Source organism: Rousettus aegyptiacus, unplaced genomic scaffold (genome assembly GCF_014176215.1).
Source record: "Rousettus aegyptiacus isolate mRouAeg1 unplaced genomic scaffold, mRouAeg1.p scaffold_m13_p_4, whole genome shotgun sequence".
Classification (NCBI taxonomy): Eukaryota; Metazoa; Chordata; class Mammalia; order Chiroptera; family Pteropodidae; genus Rousettus; species Rousettus aegyptiacus.
Window position 1 is genome coordinate 52038468 of NW_023416307.1, and position 19739 is coordinate 52058206.

The window sequence follows — 19739 nt, forward strand, 5'->3', positions numbered from 1 at the left end:
TTTCCTGTTTCCCAAATGTTCTATGATGAACATGTATTAATTTTATAATCAGAAAAAAATGGGAAAAGCTTTTAAAGTCTAAAAATCATATTCAGGGAAGTCTTTGAAAATTATTCCAAAAAACAAACAGAAATTTTTCTGTTTATATGTTTGCTTATTTTTTGTATATGTAAGAAGAAAGATGTGCAAGTTGACTAATTATGCTGAGAGAGAAAGATTGGGAAGTGGGAGTGCAGGGGTAATTAGCATTTTTATTTACAAATCTTTGCAATGTTTTACTTATTATTGCAACGAAAGGAATCCCTTTCAAAATTTTAAAAATATCAGATAAAAGAAATTTTAAAGAAAAAGAACCTTATATATTTTTGTCAACTGAACGCATTTAAAAATACAAATAAATTCCATTACAAATGTAGTTAGCTTAGAGATAGATGCATTTCCTAGTTCTGGGACCCTGAAGACACTAATGCTTGATCGATCACAGTAAAATATACAATCACAAAAAATATAAGAGGTTTCACCTTTCTCAGTTTCGACTTTATGACATGGCTCAGCACAGCTTAGAAGAAACATGATTTTGGTATGACATATATGCAAAAAGATTCCAATTAAAAATAATCACCTATGAAATCCTAAAAACTATTCTCTCTGAGCACAATGCCAGCATCAACTACCCATGACCCTGAGTTGTTTTCTGCAACAGTCAAGAGTAAAAGACATGTCAAATTTGAAAATACTTGAAAGTGAGGCAGGCTCTTGGACAAATAACCCAAGAGCCTCTGTCTGGAATGGGCTGTTTGGTTTGCCTGAAAGGCTTCCCTATCACCATCATATAAATATCAAAGCTAGAATGCCATGGTATGGAGCTGACTGCAGCAGAGTGACAGGCAGGAGCCAGTCCTTGAGTGCCTCTGTGTATGAAACTAACAAGCTGATGTGGATTGAAATGCTTAGGGCATTTTAAATAAAAATAAGCAAAATAAAGATGGAGTGACAGAAAAATAAAGATAGTCTCTTTCTTCCAATCTTACTGGTCCACTCTGGGTCTGAGGTTTCAGTAGCTTTAGAAAGCCTAGGTCACTTACATCTCAGGTGTACCATTAAAACCCTCATCATCATCATCATCATCATCATCATCATCATCATCTTAGAGATATGCGACTGTTAAACACAGGCTGTCCTAAGACCTACAGGGAGTGACACATACTTCTCTGGGGGCTTTATTCCCTCATCAGGACCCCCTAAATGCAGGCCAGCCCTAGAATGACACCGTAGTGCTGGGTGGGACCCTCGATGAAGGGGAAAGAAAAACCTTAACCTCTGCAGTGGCCCTGGAGGTGTCTCTAGTCATGACTGGAATTAGCGAACATTGTCACACATCCCGAGGCAGCAAAAAAAAAAAAAAGAGTAATTTACGTTCAGACTGCTCTGTACATAAAGCACGGAAAATTTAAGCTATATTTCAGAAAGTTTCAATAAAAATGAAATTTGAAAAGTTTAAGCATGAAGTACTTAGAGTTAATTCTTGGTTCTCTATGAAATTAAATTATGTAGAACAGTTCATTCTCCAAGGACAAGAAAGAAATGAGGTGTAACAGGAGTACAAAGTGGTGATATTATGCTGAGGGCACACTAGGTCACTGAGCGAGTGGGTAAGATGGATAAGCCTAGAGAAGTTTTCACAAGGGGGTAAATCTTTGAGCCAACTCTAAAGAATCTAAATTGTGAAGGAACAAGAACGGAATCTGCCAAGCAAGGGAATGACTTGGGCAAAGGTCCAGGCTGGGGAGTCAGGACGGTGTGAGGCGCCTTGGCAAGAGCTAAGAGAGACACAGGATTTCTCCTTCAAGATGGGGTTGGTGATAGAAAGCTTGTTTGGGGCATATAGCAAAAGTGGCTTATGGCTCTTCAGGAAGAATAGCCCACTTGTCCTCAGAAAAGCACAGTTCTAGAGTCAGACAGCCCAGCTCTGGCCTTCACCATGGGATGAGCCCCAGACAGTGGTTGTGTGGTGTGGATGAGCAACGGAGGGGGGTGTGAGACAGGCAGGAGAGACTGAGGAAGGAGACCTGCACTAAGAATGGGGCCACCTGCGCACCCTTCTCAAACAGGGTGGTATTCAGAGATCTGCTCTAAGACAGAAGAGACACCATATATCCACCAAAGACTATTGACCACAGACTGTCAACTAAGACCCGGAACCCTCTGAGTCCTCGGGATCTCCACTTTCTAAGAGGAAACATGTTTCTTCCATTTCTCTTCTTTGGGAGACTAAGTGAAGAGACTCATCTACTGGACCATTCCCTTGGAGCAGAGATGCTGAGAGAGATCAAAGTGTCCCCACTCAAGGCCCTCAAGGGAAAGAGCAGAATCCAAATAGCTGGAGATGTGACCATGAGACAGGGAAGGGCCAGGAGGTTCAGGCTCACATCTCATCATTCACCTCGTTATCTGAAGCTCTTGAAGGTTCCCAACTTTCACAGGCCAAAAGCTATCTTCCATGAACACACACTGTACCCATAATCCTTAGTTCCGAAAGCTTCGGCAAGAACCCTGAATAATTCAATACAAACCCGCCCTCAACACTACAAAGGGGAAATTAAGCAAGAGGGTCATGTGAATAGGAGAAGCAAGCTGGCCAAGAGGTATGTCAGGCAGGGCATGAATATTTTCACAGAGAGCCCAGGGCTCTCTGGAAGGGCTGGTGTGAGCTGGGCAACTCTGCTTGCTGCTGAGCGGGTCACTGTGAGAAAGGCTTCCCTGTTCCCTCCAGTCAGAAGGACATGTAAGATAAGTGGTCAGAGCAGTCTACACACAAAGCTCATGCTGTTTCCATATCCACTTCTAAAATCCACTCAGACCCCAAAGCCTCACTGATCTACAATTATATAAACATCAGAACAAGGCTCATTAAATCACTAGCTTTAGCTTCAGAATGTGGAAAGTTTCCCCAGCTAATCCCGCTACGCATGAGAATCTGGCCCTCGAACTATGTAAGAAGCCTGAGGCATGAAGAGTTCAGTTAAACTCAGACTGATCAGCACATTCTCTCTCTTGGGAAATACCCGGTATGGGGCAATATCATCAATCTTTTCTGTATCTTTAGTTCCTCTTTTCTGAGTGTGTTCCAGACGTGATCTCATCCACTGTCACTATATCTCCCTAATAATAATAATGATAATTTACATTTGCTCTGTGCTCTAGACTTAAAGTGCTTTTAAGTACATTATCTCATTTAATGCCTACTTCAACTATGATGGAATAATCATTCCCACTTTACAGACATAGAAACAAGGTCTGGCGAGGTTAGGTGATCTGTATAGACAGCTAGAGTAGCTCTGGGCCTCCTACCTAGGAGTTCTAATCCCTGCATGCTTCTCACTGGCTTTTGTTACCTCCCACAAGGAAGAAGGGAGGAAGAATCTGTAACACCATTTTGTTGATGGGGAGATAATGGCACTAATTGTTGAAGTGGCCTTCATGTGAGGCATAAAGCAAGGAAAAAGAATCTAGGAAGTTACTGTGTGTCAAGGCCTCTGGTACCAAATCTGGCCACCTGAGCCATGATGAAATGTAATTCCTTGGAGTAAACCTTCAACCTTGAACCTTTCTAACTTTATAACTTATAAAACTTTTACCAGTGTGACAGCTACGGCAGGTGGGTGAGACCCAAGGTTTGCATCCAGGTAGCTCTCTCTTCTTTAGCTATATTTTTTAAGCAAATGAGATTGACCTTATGAATTCCCAAGACACTGAAGAGTCTATAATTTTAGGCAGAGTCCAAGCCTCAGAACAAATAAAATTGAAACATATCTATTTTAGCCTTCCATGGATGTTATTTTCAAATTCCAGGCATGTGATGGACTAAAATCCACCAGAGTTATTTCAATCCACAGCTGGCATCTTTGAGGCTGAACTATACTGTACAAAATAGCCCACAGTGCGAAGCACCATGTAGATGTGTGATTACAGCTGAGATAGCCAGTGGTTGGTGTTGTCAGCTCCTAGAATGTAGCCGGACAGCTGTACTAGCCTCTACTGACACGAAAGGGGAGTGCCTTGGGCTGTCTGGGCATCTGCCTTGTGTATCCCAAGATGAATAAAAGTATCTGTCTCAATGAGGCTTGGATGATGCCTGGAATTGCAGGATGTCTCAAGAGCTCAGCTCCCTCTGCCCAAACCTGGCTCCCTTTCCAGGTGGAATAACTCAGATGTAATGCTTTATTCCTTTCAGAACTTGGCAGTGGGCTTTTCTCCTATTAAAAATTTATTCCAAACAAAACTGGTTCATGAAAATACCTCTAGTTGCTCACTGGCAGAGGAATAAAAGGTACATAATCTACTCAGTGGGTTGTTCTTGTTGGTGATGTGTTTTTATTTTTTGGTTTGCATCACCTGCAGCCTGAAGCCCTTTCACTCAGGGCTCTTAGGTGCTAGTATCTGGTACTCGTCGCCTGTCACCAGCTACCTCATCCACCCACAAGTTTTCAAAAGCCCTTATCCTTCAGTCCAGACACTCCTGATTTGCTCTATGATCCTCAACGACACAGCAAGAAAGTACTTGCCTCAAGGAGCTCTTAGAGGTTTTGGAAAATATTGCCCACCTGCAACCACACTTGGGCCAGAGCCAAGCACTGCATTCTGGCCCCCTACTAGAACCTGTTTCAGGAAAGGCTATTCTAGCAGAAGATGGAATAGAGATGAAGGAAAAAGAGGAAGAGGAGAAGGAAAGAAGAAAGGAGGAGAGGAAAGAGGCTACAGCAGTTACTGATTTGAAACATTCACCACCACCACCACCATCACTGAGCCCCACCCGAGACAGTTTTAGGGGCTCAGAAGGTCCTCACAGTCCCCTAATATACATGCACCTTCAATGGGGAACAGGAAAGGCTTGGGAAGGCACTTGTAGACTGCCATTCTCGGAAGCTTTCTCTTGGGAAAAGATTCTGAGTGCTTGACTTAAACCCAACCTTTTGTTTTCAATGTTTATTTTGCTCTTCTTACCCACTTATAACAGTACCAACATTTAATAGCCTGTAAGTTACTAGGATATAAAAAAGAATAAGAAGTCCCAATAGTAAAGACTTCACAAGCAAAGAAAAATGATGCTCTAGATATATCTCTATTACCACGGATACATCGTTAAGTGAAAAAATCTAGTGATGACACTGCATTCTGGACCCCTATTTCTATACGTATAGAGAAATATCTGGAAAAACAAACATTGAAGTATTAGCAACTGTTAAACAACTGAATGGGTGGATTATTTTTGTTCTTTTTTGCTCGTTTACACTTCTATATTGAAAATATTTTCGCAATTAAAAAATTTTTAAGTAAAAACTTTACTTGAAAAAATCAAAACGAGAGTTGAATATGCTGACCCTCCACCCCCACCCCACCCGTTACCCTGAAGGTATATGTACTAAAAGTGTGTGCTCTAGGGTCAGGTTGCCCGGGTTCAAATCTTGCCTCTTGCACTTAAATGATACTTTCTAGGCCCAATTTTTCATCTGAAAAATGGGGTAATATTAAACCCTGTCCCATAGGTTTGTTTCAAGGATTAAATGAGCTATTTCTTATAAAGGTATGTATTCAGTAAATGGTAGTTGTCATTATTACTTATTTTTATATGTTTGTCTTTATAGCACAGGTTTAAAACCTTGCAAATACTTTTCAAAATATTTTTATCCAGGAGAAATGTTTTCAGTGAGGAATTTGCATATGTTCCTCCTGTATGCAAATCCATCACATGCTCCCTCTTACTTTCAGCATAGACGATGCTGGCTTCTGCAGCAGCGAGAACACTCACGAGGCTCCCCTGCTCACAGTGCAAGACAGAAATGAGAAAACGATGGACAAGAAAGGAAGTCGATTTCGTTTATCTTTATCCGGGCAGGCTGACCTGTGTCGAAACTAATTATTGGAAGATGTGGTAATACATGGTTTGCTTTCAGAATCAATACTGGGCAGAAGAGAAAGCTTTCCTTTGGAACAGCTTTCTGTTTCTTTTCCAAATTGTGCAAATGCTCTCTGAGAGACAATAATTTTTTCTTCCCATCTGTATGCTATTCTCACTGTGCCAGGTAGGTACATTGTTGACACACTGTGAAACTAGTGATTACATGCTCCCTTCTAAGGAGGTCCACTGAGTCAGAGGCTCTTTTAGAAGGGAGAGTGCTCTCACTTGGTGCCCTGATTGTCTCCTTCCCTTCCTTCTCCCTTTTCTTGAGCTCCATGGCAGGCTCAGCTCCAGCTCACTTACAGAAATAAAATGGAATCATATCTTATCAACAGACTGGTCCACCATATTAGGTCCCAGGAGCAGCCAATCCAGCCCTGTTCTGGTGCCCAGATTTGATACTCAGACTTTTCTCATGTCCCTAAGAGCCAGCCCTTTCTAACCTGGTGCCCCAGGATCCCTGCCTCTGATTTGGAGCCTAGTGGCTGGAGTCCTGCTGTCTGTTAAAAGCCTTCCCAATGTAAACTGCCCACAGTCCCCCTTGGATCTCTGAACACATTGGCTCCTGGATGTCCAGGGCTGGGTACTCCCTACCCACCAGCCCCAGTAATGATGCACCACTATGCTATTGCCTTTCCTTGGTTCTGACTGGTCATAATGGATGGCTACCTCTTCCATAATCCTTAACCCAAGGGCCAAGCTTAACAGTACTTATAGATGATCTGTCTCTCTCCTTGGCACATGGCCCATCTCAAAGAACAGACCTCCTCTTTCTAACATATAAGCAGACGACACCAACCTGTCTAGAGAGTTGACAGCATGATACAACCTAATCTGGAAGGGAGTGAGACTTAGATATATTCCATCACCACCACTACCACGGCCACCACTGCTGCCACAGAGCATGCCATTCATCAGGCAACCAAATTCTCCCCTAGGCTCTTTCTATGTTATTTCCAACCCTCACATCACTCTTCAGGGTAGAGAGAACACTGGAGACTGAGGAAATTAAGTGATTGCCACAAAGCCCAAGGTCAATAAAAGGAAAGGTCAGACTGGACTGCAAATGCTATGCTTTTCTTCACTACACCATGCATCCCAAAGGTTGAGAAAGAAGAACTGAGAGGAATGTCTCAAATAGGTTTGTGGAGTTATCAAGGGGGATGTATGATGGAAATTAGGAGGTTTAGCAAAAGGCAAAAGGAAAAAGCCAAGTATGGTTCGCCATTTTGTGCTAGAAAACAGAAATGAAGACTCAGGCAAGATATTGGCCAAGTTAATTGATAAACAGGCCAAGCTCCAGCAGAGAGCAGAGCCAGTTGTCATCAGCTGTGGGTACATGTGTTTCAGACACACCAGATGACAGGTAGAGAAAGGGCAGTCACAGAGTCCCCGCAGGCCTGGGGTCACACAGATCTTTTGGATTAAAAAGTTGTCACAGAGTCATGCAAGGCACCTTTGAGTCCACTAAGGTAACTCTTACACATAAGGAGAGAAAAAGTGTCACTTAGTCATCCTGCGGTCACAGTGCTCACATGTAGCTGGCTGAGGGATTACCAGGTGCACACATAGAACGCGGACTCGGAACTGGCTCTAGGTGGAATAGAGGGCCCCACCAGGCGCATCTCAGCGATATCCGAAGTTCATGTGAATCAGGAGACTCTATGGCAAGGCAGTCAAGAGCCTAGATCCTGGAGACAGACCGCTGGGGTTTGAATCCCAATTCCACCACTGACTAGCTCTGCCAGCTTCAGCTAATTATTTAACCTCTCGTCTCAGTTTCCTCATCTATAAATAGGAATTAAAAATACTTAATTCAAGGAATGTTATGAGAATTGAGTTAACATAAGAAAAATAATTAGATTAGTGTCTGGCACAAAGAAAGCACTCAATAAATGTCACTGTTGTTATTATCGTTACTACTATTGTTATTAGGGTCCCCTCAACAGGGAGAAGAAAAAAGTCTATCAGAAAACATGATGTACTGAATAAAAATTATGACCAGATAAATTGTCTTGGACTTAAAATCAATATATTGAACATGAAGTCAGTATGCGTCTTTTGTCTAATTTACTTTTTGTTTTAGTGTTGCCTTTAAGATCCCTTTGAAAAGGGCCAATCTTATTCATCCATAACAAAAGAGAGTTTTTGAAAGGGAATAAGACCTTTGCCACATATCACCCAGCAAAAGGACAGGGTTACAGCCTCCCACAGCAGTCAGGTGTGGCGTGGTGGTAACCATCTCAGCTGGAACAAATCACAGACACTTAGTGGGGCAGGGGAAATAGAATAAAAATTACCAAGTCCTCTTATCAAAATTGGTTTCCTATGGCTTCATCTGAAATATTTTTTTAGGTTTTTGTTTTTTTTAATTTAAAAAATACAAAAGATCCCCCAAAACTCAAAATTTGACTCCTGAGATGTTACTTCCCAAGTGCCAGACCCTGGGCTGGGGCTGTAGAGGCTGACTCCAGTGCAGGGCAGTCTCACTACTTCTATCAGGGTGGTTTTCGATGAGGTCCCAGGTTACATGGTCGGAGGCCTGTGTTCTTACAAATATTCATCTAATTCACCTCTCTTACACTTATAATTCTTTGAGTTGGAAGAGACCTCAGAGATCAACTGGCCTGATACATATTCAACAAAGGAATTCCCTCTATACCATTTGTTCCTTTCTTTTTCAAGTGCCAATTGCACGTGATACTCACCATGCTGGGCATTGGGATAAAAAGACTAATAAAACTAAATTCCTGCTCTAAGGAAAGTCACAGTCCAGCTAGGGAGTAAGACTACCATAAAATTGATAAAACTGTGTGATAACTACCATGACACGAATGTGCCCAGAAAAAGTAGATGCCTAAAAAAGGAGCACTCCATCCAAACTGTGGAGACCACTGAAGGTTTCCTGGAAGAGAAGATACTTGGGATGAATGTTCAAAGACGAATAAAAGTTGGTCAGGGGTGGTCAGAGTTAAAGTGGTGGGAATGATTAAAGAGGAACCAGCATCGACACTTGACAGCATGGCATGCATGGGCAAACTCCAGGGCATTAGGACAGAGTAGGGGAGAGGGGCACATGAAGGGTAAAAAGTAAAACCAGAGATGGTAGTTGCCAGGTCATAAAGGGTTTATAACATCAAGAGTTTGAACTTTATCCCCAAAAGAAGCCAACTGCAGGTTCCATAACCAATGGAAGAACATGATGAGATGTATATTTTAGGAAAACCACTCTTGTGGAAGGCTGAGGATGAATTTAAGAATATTACTAAAGTCAGGGATAATAGGAGGCTATTGTGATAATTCATGCAAGAGATAATGAGACTTTGACCTAAGGCAATGGCAGTGGTAATGGAGATGAAAGGAAAGAGACATTTTAGGGAGGTAGAAGCAGTAGGACTTTGTGATGGACTCATGAGGGTTGACAGCAAGAGAGGGGTCAAGAATGAATTGCAAGTTTTTGGCTTGAGCAACTGGGTGGTTGGGTGCCCTTGACTGGCATGGGGAACACAGGAAAAGGAACAAAATGGGAAGGTGTAGAAGAGGACAAAATCAATTTTGGACCTATTGGGTTTGAGAACCCTCTGAGGTATGTAAGTGGAGTGTCCAGAAACCCATGGATTTATGAACAGAAAGCTCGGGGTTAAGATCAGAAAAGAGACATGGATTCGGGAGCCATCAGAACAGGGGCATCTCTTAAGCCTCGGAAAGAATATAAAATCATGGAGGGAGTGTAAAGTGAGAATAAAAGGTCTGAGAAATAAATCCTGGATAAAAGATATAGGAGTCTAAAAAGGACCAGCCAGAAAGACATAAAGACACCAAGAGAGCATGGTGTTATAGAAGTCTTGGGGGAAAATAACTTAAAAAAAAAAAACTAGTTGACAAGGTCGAGTGCTTCAGAAAGACCAATTTATATCTGAAAAGTGTCCTTTGGATTTGGTAACAAAAATGTTCAGGTGGAGACTTTGGTAAAACTAACCTCAGTTTGCTAGAGGAAACAGAAACCCAATGGCAAAGGTCAAGGGCATCTAGGAGGTGAGAAAGTAGAGATGCAACTATAGACTCTTCTCTCAAGAATTTGGGCTATGGAGAGAAGAAGAAAGAGGAAAAAGCAGGGCCCAGAAAAGTTGGTCTGGGTTCCCCCCCCCCCATTTATTTGTTTGTTTTTTAACATGGAAAAGACTTGTGGATATTTATATTCTAAGGGATTAAGGACCATATCTACTAGAAAAGCTCCATGAACAGAAGCACACTATATCTCAAGATGTTTCATTCTGATTTTGGACAGCTAATAAAAAAGCAGCTGTGGGTTAGAAGTGATACTTGAATTAAACTAAAATTGACTCCACTATACCTTCCACCCTTATCTCTTTTATAGGAAGCCTTCAATTATCAAACTCATCCACTTCCTTTTATAAAATATTATTAATTCAAAACTAAATATACCTAGTTACTTCAACTTCACTATCCCAGCAACCTTCCAAAAATTACAGTACAGTTTGAAAATATCTTTTTGAAAATATATTTTCTAGAATTAGGCATAATATACCATATGTGATCTAAACAGCCAGCACATACAGAAATTCTTATCTCTCTGGTTTAGAGGTTATATTTTAATTTATCTCATCACTCAGAGGCCTTTAATAGTCCTCTCTGCTCTAAGAGTAAAGTCTAAACTCTTTCATCCAAAGGTCAAGGTTCTTGAGAGTCTAGATACATCTTATACTCTTTTGAGCTTTTCTATGGTGACTTGCTCTCTACCATGTAGAACCCTTTGCTCTCATCAACTTATTGATGTTTTATTTACAATGTCACAAAATCTACAGGAGACACCAGTACATTTGAGGACTCTCATTACCATCATTGTTTTCCTTGAGCTAGAACTGAAATTGTAACAGAACAGCATTTTCCATATTCTCCATCTGATGGAGCAGACTATAATCCTCTCCGGGAATAATCATGGCTTCTTTTTCGTTCTCTTTTTATCTCTATTATTTATCCATATTGTTTAGTATGCTCAAATTTGTAGATCTCACATAATTGTGAACCTTTCTGAAATACCCTCACCCCTCCTATTAGAATGAGTCCTTGAAACAAAAATTCCTCTTCTGTTGCCATTTTCTACTCATAAGCTCAATACCCTAAAGTCTCAGGAATATTTATGATATTTATCTTCTTGTGTTAAAATCTGAGAATCTTATTTGTTACATATGCCTTTTGTTGATGTATAGATAAGGAAGGCTATAAATATAGTTTGCAATCTGTATTCTTGTTTTGTTTTGTTTTGTTTTGTTTTGTTTTTACCTCAGGTTACCTAAGAGCATTCCCGTCACAAGGTGCTTCATTCTAAGGCACCTGTGTGGTGCCTCATACAGCTGGTTTTGGTTTCACTAGGATAATTTCCTCCTTCAACTTCAAAATTTCCTCAACTCCTTTCAGATAGGTCAACAAGGTTTTCTGCCAAAGCACATCCTTCCCAATCTCTACAAGATGCATATTACCCCTTGTCAGAAGTCTATTATCCTGGCTCTGCAGCATACAGTTCCGGAAACTTTTTTAGACACCATCTACATAGGCAGCCATTTGTTTCTCAAAACCTCCCTTCTTTTCCATAGTCATTGCCATCATATGGAACAAGAGATAAAAAAACACCACCTGTGCTTTCGAATCTTTCAGTTTGCTACCCAGAACTTTAAAGTCCTTAGGAATGCAATCTCAATTTCTTCTGATTGTGCCATCTGTTTCACACAGGAAGCAGCAAAAGTGTGTGTGTGTCATGGGGGACAATTCATGGTCTTCATAAGAGGTTCTTGGCAGGCTCTCTATAATATCTTGGACATTGGCTCTAATCCCCTCTCAATTCTCCACATCAAGTATATACAAAATGACCTTCAAAACCCTTGGTTCACAGTCATCCATGCCATGAAACATCTTTCTTCTCCTGAGAGTGGTCACAGACTCCTGACATCAATTGGCTCATGCCAGCAACCTCTCCCTAGTGTTCTGTGGAGTGAACGTCCCTAACCCAGCCCAACGGGAAGTGTGCCGTGCAAGACCCAAAGGCTAGGACGGCCCTCCATTTCTCTGCTGTTTCACACTCTTCCACTTGCCCACTTTATGACATTAATATCTCTGCATTTTCCTGGCTTTCTTCCTCACGACTTTTTTCATCTTGCCTTAGAACCTTTCATCTTCCCTAAAAAGCTGGAGTGTGAAAAAGCATCTATTTAGGCTCTTTTCCTTCTGCTTGTATTTGCAGCTGCTATAATTGGTCTCAGGCATGAAAAGGAAGATATAATTTACTCCAAAGGTCACTACACCACCCCCTATGCAGGTGTATTTATTGGATTGCCAAATGAACTAATGGTTTTTTCTTGGTTTTATTAGAAATGGTCCTTGAAAAGCCTAAAAGAGTGAAGATTATATCTCCTGTATTACTATGGGACTTCTTAGAGGGTTAGAATATGTTTGCTGCATGGTTTTATTTGGATCATGAGTCCCTCAAGGCAGAAACTGTAGATATCTTTAATTTTTCCATGGTGCCCAACACAGAGACTTGATGAGACATGACAACTGCTGAGTACTGCTGTCCAATTCTGAGGGCACAAGCATTCATCTCTGTGGATAAGGCTATTCCACTTGCCCTTAGTACTCTGGTATGTTAGCTGATTATCCTTTGAATAACTTTGATGGTCGAGGTCACTTGTACACCCACTAAAATGTCTCCCTTTCATTTTTGCCTGTTTTAACCTCAAGACACAGGATGAAATTTTTAAAAGTGTATTCTATTCAAGTTTGAGGAAAAAAAGCAAGGGTCAGATAGAGAAATAACCAACCAGAGATTATTGAATGAAGTACTTAATTGTGACTATTTTTATATTTCTTAAAATCTTTCTTTAAATGATCTGTTTTTCAAAAACATTATACTGATGCTACTTAATATGCTTAGCTGCTTAAATGTGATTTGGAGCTTTGAGATTTTAGATAATATATATTTGAATGAAAATGCTTGCTAATTTTTGAATAAGCTAGCTTAGAGAAAGTCTGGCATTTCAAATAATGAGGTTATGAAGCAGACCACTAACAGAGCAGGGACAGCTGCTATCTAAACCACAGGTACCTGGGTACTGTCCTGCTGAGTAACAGTAAATATCTCAGGACTAAATAACAGTACCATATCCCATTCTGCCTCCTGGGCATATAGGGACACATCTATCCCCTGACAGCTTTGCAATTATGAGCAGCAACTCTATCTTATACTTGTTCATACTCTCGATGACAGCTAATATGCCCCCCCCCACACACACACACAGTAAAGGTCTTTCAAAATCTGATTTACTCTATGGCCTGTGTCATGTGATGAGATTATAGGAAATGAGTCAAATTCTTACCAGGACCAGGAGGAGTTCCCAGTAGTGTTGAGGTCTTTTATTTGAGCACAGACAATTTCAGAAGCTTGGACTAGAAATACCTGTAGAGACAGACCCCTGGTGCATCCCCTGGCCACAGACCCTCACCACCTGCCTGCCAGGAGCCTCCCTAGTCAGGCTGTCATGACCGTGGCTCCCTTCTTCCTTCAGCTCAGCTTCTGGGTAGGCTATTCAAAGAGTGCCATCTGCAGGATGAACTGAGGACTCATACTTAATTCATTTCCTTCAAGTGATAGTTAAAGTCTGCTTAAAATGTGTTCAAGAGGTAAAAAACACAAAATTTAAAGTTTATGAGGGATAATAGATTGCCACATTAACTATTAGCAGCTATTATTTACATTAATTTTAATAACTGCCTTAAACGTCTTTACCCCAAAGAGTAACCAATGGAAGAATCACAGTTGGCCCCACTATCCCAAGAGTGAAGACATATTTGTCCCTTGACCTCTCCGTGCAGGCAGCCATTTTTTCTGCTTGAGGGCTGGTTTCCCCTCCCCCACCCCGCAGAGGGCAAATTTCCAGGAGCTGTTAACAGATGCAATAGCCCTCTTCCAGCTTTGCTTCAAAACATGTTTTAAACCTGAATACAGCGAATGGGAGATCAGAATTGCCTTGTCATATCAGCCTGTGGTCAAAGAATCATGAAAACATAAAGTTGAAAGAAGTTCCATCATTAAATTATGACCCTCCGTAGTACTGCTGGCAAACAATCCCCAGCCTCCTATTTCACACCATGTGCGACAACATCCCATACCCAGCACCCCAAAACAAGGAAAGGGTTCCTACACTTTCACTGATCTCTGATGACTCAAGATTTTTATACAATTCCCATTTAAATCCACTCTTCTCCTCCCAGTGGCCTTTACCTAATTGAAAACAAATGCGAAAGAGAGGGCCCTTTCCTGCCCAGATCGCCCCCTTTCTCACTACCTGAGCAGGATGATCACACTGCACTGAGCAAGGCGGGGCTGAAGCAGATGGCGACTGACAGTCCATCTGCCTTTGCCATGGTCGGAGCTGGTTTTCCTACATGGACTACGAATTCCAGGAGGCTAGGCCACTCCACTGACCACTTCTTTCCCCAGAGTGGGGAGAGGAAACAAGACAGGATTGATTTCCAGACCACGTAACCCATCTCCAGAGCCCTACTTAGAGGGCAACGTGGCCACCTCACGGCCCCTCCCTTAGGCGTGACACATCTGCTAGTCCCCTTTCCAGAGGAAACACTCCTAAAAGCATGAGCATTTTGGAAGGCAGAACTCTCTCTTACTTCTCACAAAGATACAGTCTTATCAGAAAGCAGAGGCAGGAAGAAGTGGATAATATCAAGTGAAGACTAGTCACTGGCAGGGCCAGGGTGAAGTTTCAATGTATGTCAAATGGGATGGCGACAGTGGCGCCCCCTCCTCCCATTTTTACTTTGTCCTGCATTCTTATGAGCAAGCTGGCACTTGGAAATGAGCTTTACACCTAGTTCCTATACCTCAATCAGGAGGGACAGTATGGAGTTAGGTAAGAACATGACTCGAGTCAGACAGACCAGGGTTTGAATCCCAGCAGAGCCACCAACATGAACGTCTTGGGCACACTGAAGAACTCCCTGAGCTTAAGTGCTGTATTCTATAAAATAAGGCTAATACTATCTATCATTCAGAACTAGTAGGATATAAAACACTGGAATCATACGCTTTAAAAAATATGGCCATTCTTTCTTTAGTATGAATTTAAATTAATGTGTCTCTGGTGCTAAATGAAAGACATTGTCTCATGTGAAAGGCATAGCAGGTATCAGTGAGAAAGTAGAGGAACAATTGGGAGAAATGGGATTAAAGTTGGGGTGGCCTCTAGGCTTGTTTGGCTGTAACAACACAGAAAAGCAGCAGCCCCCTCATGAGACTATAACCAAGGCTGCCACCACCGAGGATACAGCAGGAAGAGAGTAGGAGGGATGGGCCAGGTCGGGGCTGTGGGTGGCTGTGAGCATGTCCCTCCTAAATGAGGAGGAGCTGAGCCACAGGTCAGCCTAAAGGCAAGAGCACCAAAACTATGGAATGGCTCTATTCCAACAGACTGACCCAGGTACACTCTCAACAGACAGGAGTCCAGATGGCCCTCTCTCATCCTTTGCCCCCTCACAGACCAGAGAGGCACCCAGAATGGCTGTCCACCCAAATAAGGCTCACTTATGTTGGCACAGTCCAGTTGATTTTGCAGAAGGTCCTTGTGTACCTATGAGGCTTCTTTTCATTGGTGTGGTGGTGGTAGTGATAAAATATACATGATATAAAACTTAAGTTCACTGACATTGAACAGATTCATACTGTTGTACAACCATTACCACCATCCAACCCCAGAACTCTTTATCTTGCAAAACTGAAACTCTGAACCCATTAAATAATAACTCCCCATTCCCTTCTCCCCAATCCCCTAGCAACCACCATTCTACTTTCTGTCCCAATGAATTTGAATATTCTATGTACTTCATATAAGTGGACTCATACAATATTTGTCCTTTGGCTACTGACTTATTTCACGTAGCGGACTGTCCTCAAGATTCATCTATATTGTAAGATCTTTTTTTAAGGCTCAATAATATTCCATTGTATGTATATACCACATTTGGTTTATCTACTCATCCATCAATGGGCACTTGGGGTCCTTCTAGCTTTTGGCTATTGTGAAAAATGCTGCTGTGAACATGGGTATACAAATATTTTTTCACATCCCACCTTTTAATTCTTTGGGGTATATACCCTGAAGTAGAATTGTTGAATCTTATATAAATTCTGTTTGTTTTTTGAGGAACCACCACAATATTTTCCACAGTGGCTGCACCATTTTACGTTCCTACCAACAGTGAAAAAAATTCCATATGAGCCTTTATTCCATAGGTTGGGTCTAATCTACCTGTACTCACGAGCTTCCTGTCACTACTAGCACAGTCTTTCTGGCTCCTGTCAGGCTGCTCACTTTTCAACATACACTTGCAGCTCCCTTAGAGATGTGGTATGCTCCCACTGCTTTCCTGGACTCTGGCAGACTTCTTTGGTTTTTCAGTGGAGCCTCTCCTTTTGCATCCACGGCTCCTATATGTCTGGGGCTGGCAGTCTCCCTGGGTAAGAGTTGGGGCTCTGCAAAATGCCCAGTGTGACACCTACACTGAGGACCGCCCACCTAGTGGGATCAGAGCCACCCCTGGTTAAAGCCGCGATGTGGAAACCCCAGCTTTGCCATCCTCTCTACTCCTACGGCACCCACCCCTCTGTCCCGTTCTGATACCGGTCCCAGTTGCCCTTTCCCTGCCTTATTCTTAAGTGTCTTATTTTCCACTGCGACTGATCACACCTGAAAAAATAACTGGACAGAAGTATTTCATCTTGAAAATAAATATTTTCAGGATCCATTTGGAAACTCCCCCAAAAAGGAATATAAGAGAGTTAAGATAAATTTTGGTGGTAGAGGCCCAGAATAGAAAACTTTTTATATTGCTCCATCAGTAAGACAAATGGTTAAGGCCTCTCATACAGCCTCATTGTACAAATCAGAAAACAGTGCCCTTTTTGGATCAGGTGGGCAATTCAGCTAAAAGGCAGAATATTGTGCAAATGACAAACTATTTTTTGTGCCAATGATACGAAGGCACATTCTCTGGGCACATTCAGCCTTGGGGGTGCATGGCTTGGTAAAGAGGTGCCATCTCTTCCTCCAGATCCTGGAAGGTACACAGCTTTGTAAGAAGAGCTGGTGCTGATTTTCAGCTCCCACTTGCCTGCAGTGACAATCACAGGGGTAGTCCTGGCTGCTGCTGGGTCTAACATCATTCCCACCTGCCACCACCACTTTGTAGACAAGACATTTACAGATCATGCTGGCAGAAAGATTTTCTTTGAGGACCATAAACTGAAGGTCTATTTACCACTCACCTAGTGATCTAAGAGCAGACAAATTTCTCCATGTATCAGGCAGAGGGCAGCCCAGACACCATGGGCTATCAATCTGACATACCCCACCAAACACCAAAACCATAGCCCTTGTCTCCCTCATCAGGTTACACACACGCACGTGAGTACACACACACAACCACACATAGCATCTCACCTGAGCCACCTCTTCAAAGTCATCGTGCCTCTTCTGCAAGGCCCGTGCTCGATGCAGGGACTTCCCAACCCCTGTATGTTTGCTGAGAAAGGCCTCACCATGGTTTTCAATCCAGTCCAACACCTGGTCAGAGGAAGAAGACAGAAACAATGACTTTCTAGAAGAAGAAAAGACGAGTGACAATATGTGTGACTGCTAGAATCCTGGAGTCCTCATCCCAATCAAAAGCAGCAGCCCAGGTAGAAATGTGGATGCCACTATGGATACAGGGGATTTCATTACTGTCATTGGCAACATAACAATCTTAACTAAGATTTCTTAGTCATAATTAGTCCGTTATTTTAAACAAGGTGCACAGGCTAACAGATGCAGTGTAACTCCCTCACTAACTTTATTCCAACTACATAAAGTCAGACACATTGGGAGAAAATTGGGCAGTGTCAGATCAGGCAGTTCCTTGGTCCTCCACCAAAAAATGCTCCTGGCAGTGGTAGCCAGTCGTGGGGATCCTGCCTCATTGTGCTTCTGGGATTCTCTTCCTAATCTTGGAAATAAACCCCACCTGGAGTTATGCTCAAGATAGCTGAACACTAGGACAACTGCCCTCTCTGGCTTCTTTCTGCCTCTCTCCTCCAATCAATGCTAACCAATTGACCAAATAAAGTCTCTGCATCCTTAAGACCTTTAGCATCCACGATTCTCCTGGGAAGCAATAGAGATTCCATGTCCTTCCAGGATTAAGATCTAGTGATTTGGCCTCAAGATATTTTCCTTTAGAGAAGCCGGAACAGAGGTAGCTAGAACACTAGAGAGATGAAGGAGGGAAGCTGAGAAGGTGAGAAAATATGTTGTCTTCAGGGGCACTTGATGGGGAGTGGAAACCCCTTAGTAAAAGCCTTGAAATGTAGGGAGGACCAAAGCCTCTAATATCCATTTTGCATTTGCTCAGATGGCCTAACAAAAGCATGGGAGAAGAGAAGCAGTTCATTTCTGGTCTCTGAAGAATTGATGCTCAATAAATCAGTTGGCCAAAATTAAACTAAATCAGAATTATAGTACAGACACACCTGTTACAGATCCTGCTAAGACTCAACTGAGTCCACTCTACTCCTACCATACTAAATTTTAATTGAACATTTGATTAATGATATACTGGCCTTCTCAGTTTTTAGGAGTATTTGGGAAAATGATTTAGATGAAGTAGGCTTGTTTAAAAAGATGCTTTAACTTATTCTTCTGTTTCCTCTACAGACTGCCCTGTGGCAAGCAGATAGGCCAAATCATTCGATGGACTACAGGTATGGGAGTTCTAGCTCTACAGAATCTAGCCTTTGGCTTCACTTCTGACATTTGAGATAAATCAATGCCTGCAATCATACAAAGTATGGAAACCTTCAAAGTCCTCAGTGACAGTATCATAAGGCCCACAACAAGATGGTATTAGTTTGGAGAAATGTACATATGAATATATTAATGAGGTTTAACAAACATCCACTTAAGAAAGCTGGAAGGTCAGGTAATCGTCCATTAAAATGAAGAAAAGGATTTTTAAAAAATGACTTTTTCTAAACATTGGGTGGAGAGATTATAAACACTTTATATAACCAATTTTGGCAATAAATATTTTCTTAAATTCTGGAGGCACATCTGAAAAGAAATTGCAGTAGTAAATTAACCGTATTTTTACCTTTTGCAAACGCTGAAAAGCAGCCCTGAAAGGAGCTCTAAATGTTCCTTTCTTAGAAGAAAAAAGAGCCTACATTTCCTTAGAATTACGCACAGTGAACTTTCAACAACAAAAAAATAAGAAGAGTGCATTTTTACTTGACTTGCCACGATGTGATCCCACAATTCTCCATTGTAAAGAGGATAATGAGTATCAGCATGCAAGGTCAAAGATAAGCAGTTCTAGTCGCAAAGTTTCCCATATATTGTATACTATGGATAGTGAGGTTTTTAAATTTTTATGCATGTTTAAACTTTTATTAATCCCCTTTTCAGAATGAATTGAAGCTTGGGGGTGATTTTTATATATGAAAGAGCTGTCTTGCAGTCTTCATGAATGCCTTGGAATTTATGACAGATTTTTGGATTATGATTTATTTATTTTTTTTAATTTAGTTTTGAGGAGTTCAGTGTGACTTGCTTGTCTGGCACAATTTTCATGAATATTACTTTACTTCATACATACATTTTTTTTTATCTCTAGCTTTAATAAAATTGGTTATTTTCAGGCAAATTAGTTAAAGAAG

The 19739-nt window shown here is 41.6% G+C and overlaps 1 protein-coding gene across 17 annotated transcripts in view; it reads right to left on the reverse strand.

Annotated features, from left to right (window-relative positions):
* The window catches only part of KALRN (kalirin RhoGEF kinase), a 592295-nt gene that overhangs the window by 298166 nt on the left and 274390 nt on the right, over positions 1–19739 (reverse strand). For all 17 annotated transcript variants that reach the window (XM_036219576.1, XM_036219573.1, XM_036219571.1 and 14 more), the window contains exon 10: positions 17488–17610. In XM_036219576.1, the coding sequence (XP_036075469.1) occupies positions 17488–17610 (123 nt within the window). The remainder of the gene's footprint in view (positions 1–17487; positions 17611–19739) is intronic.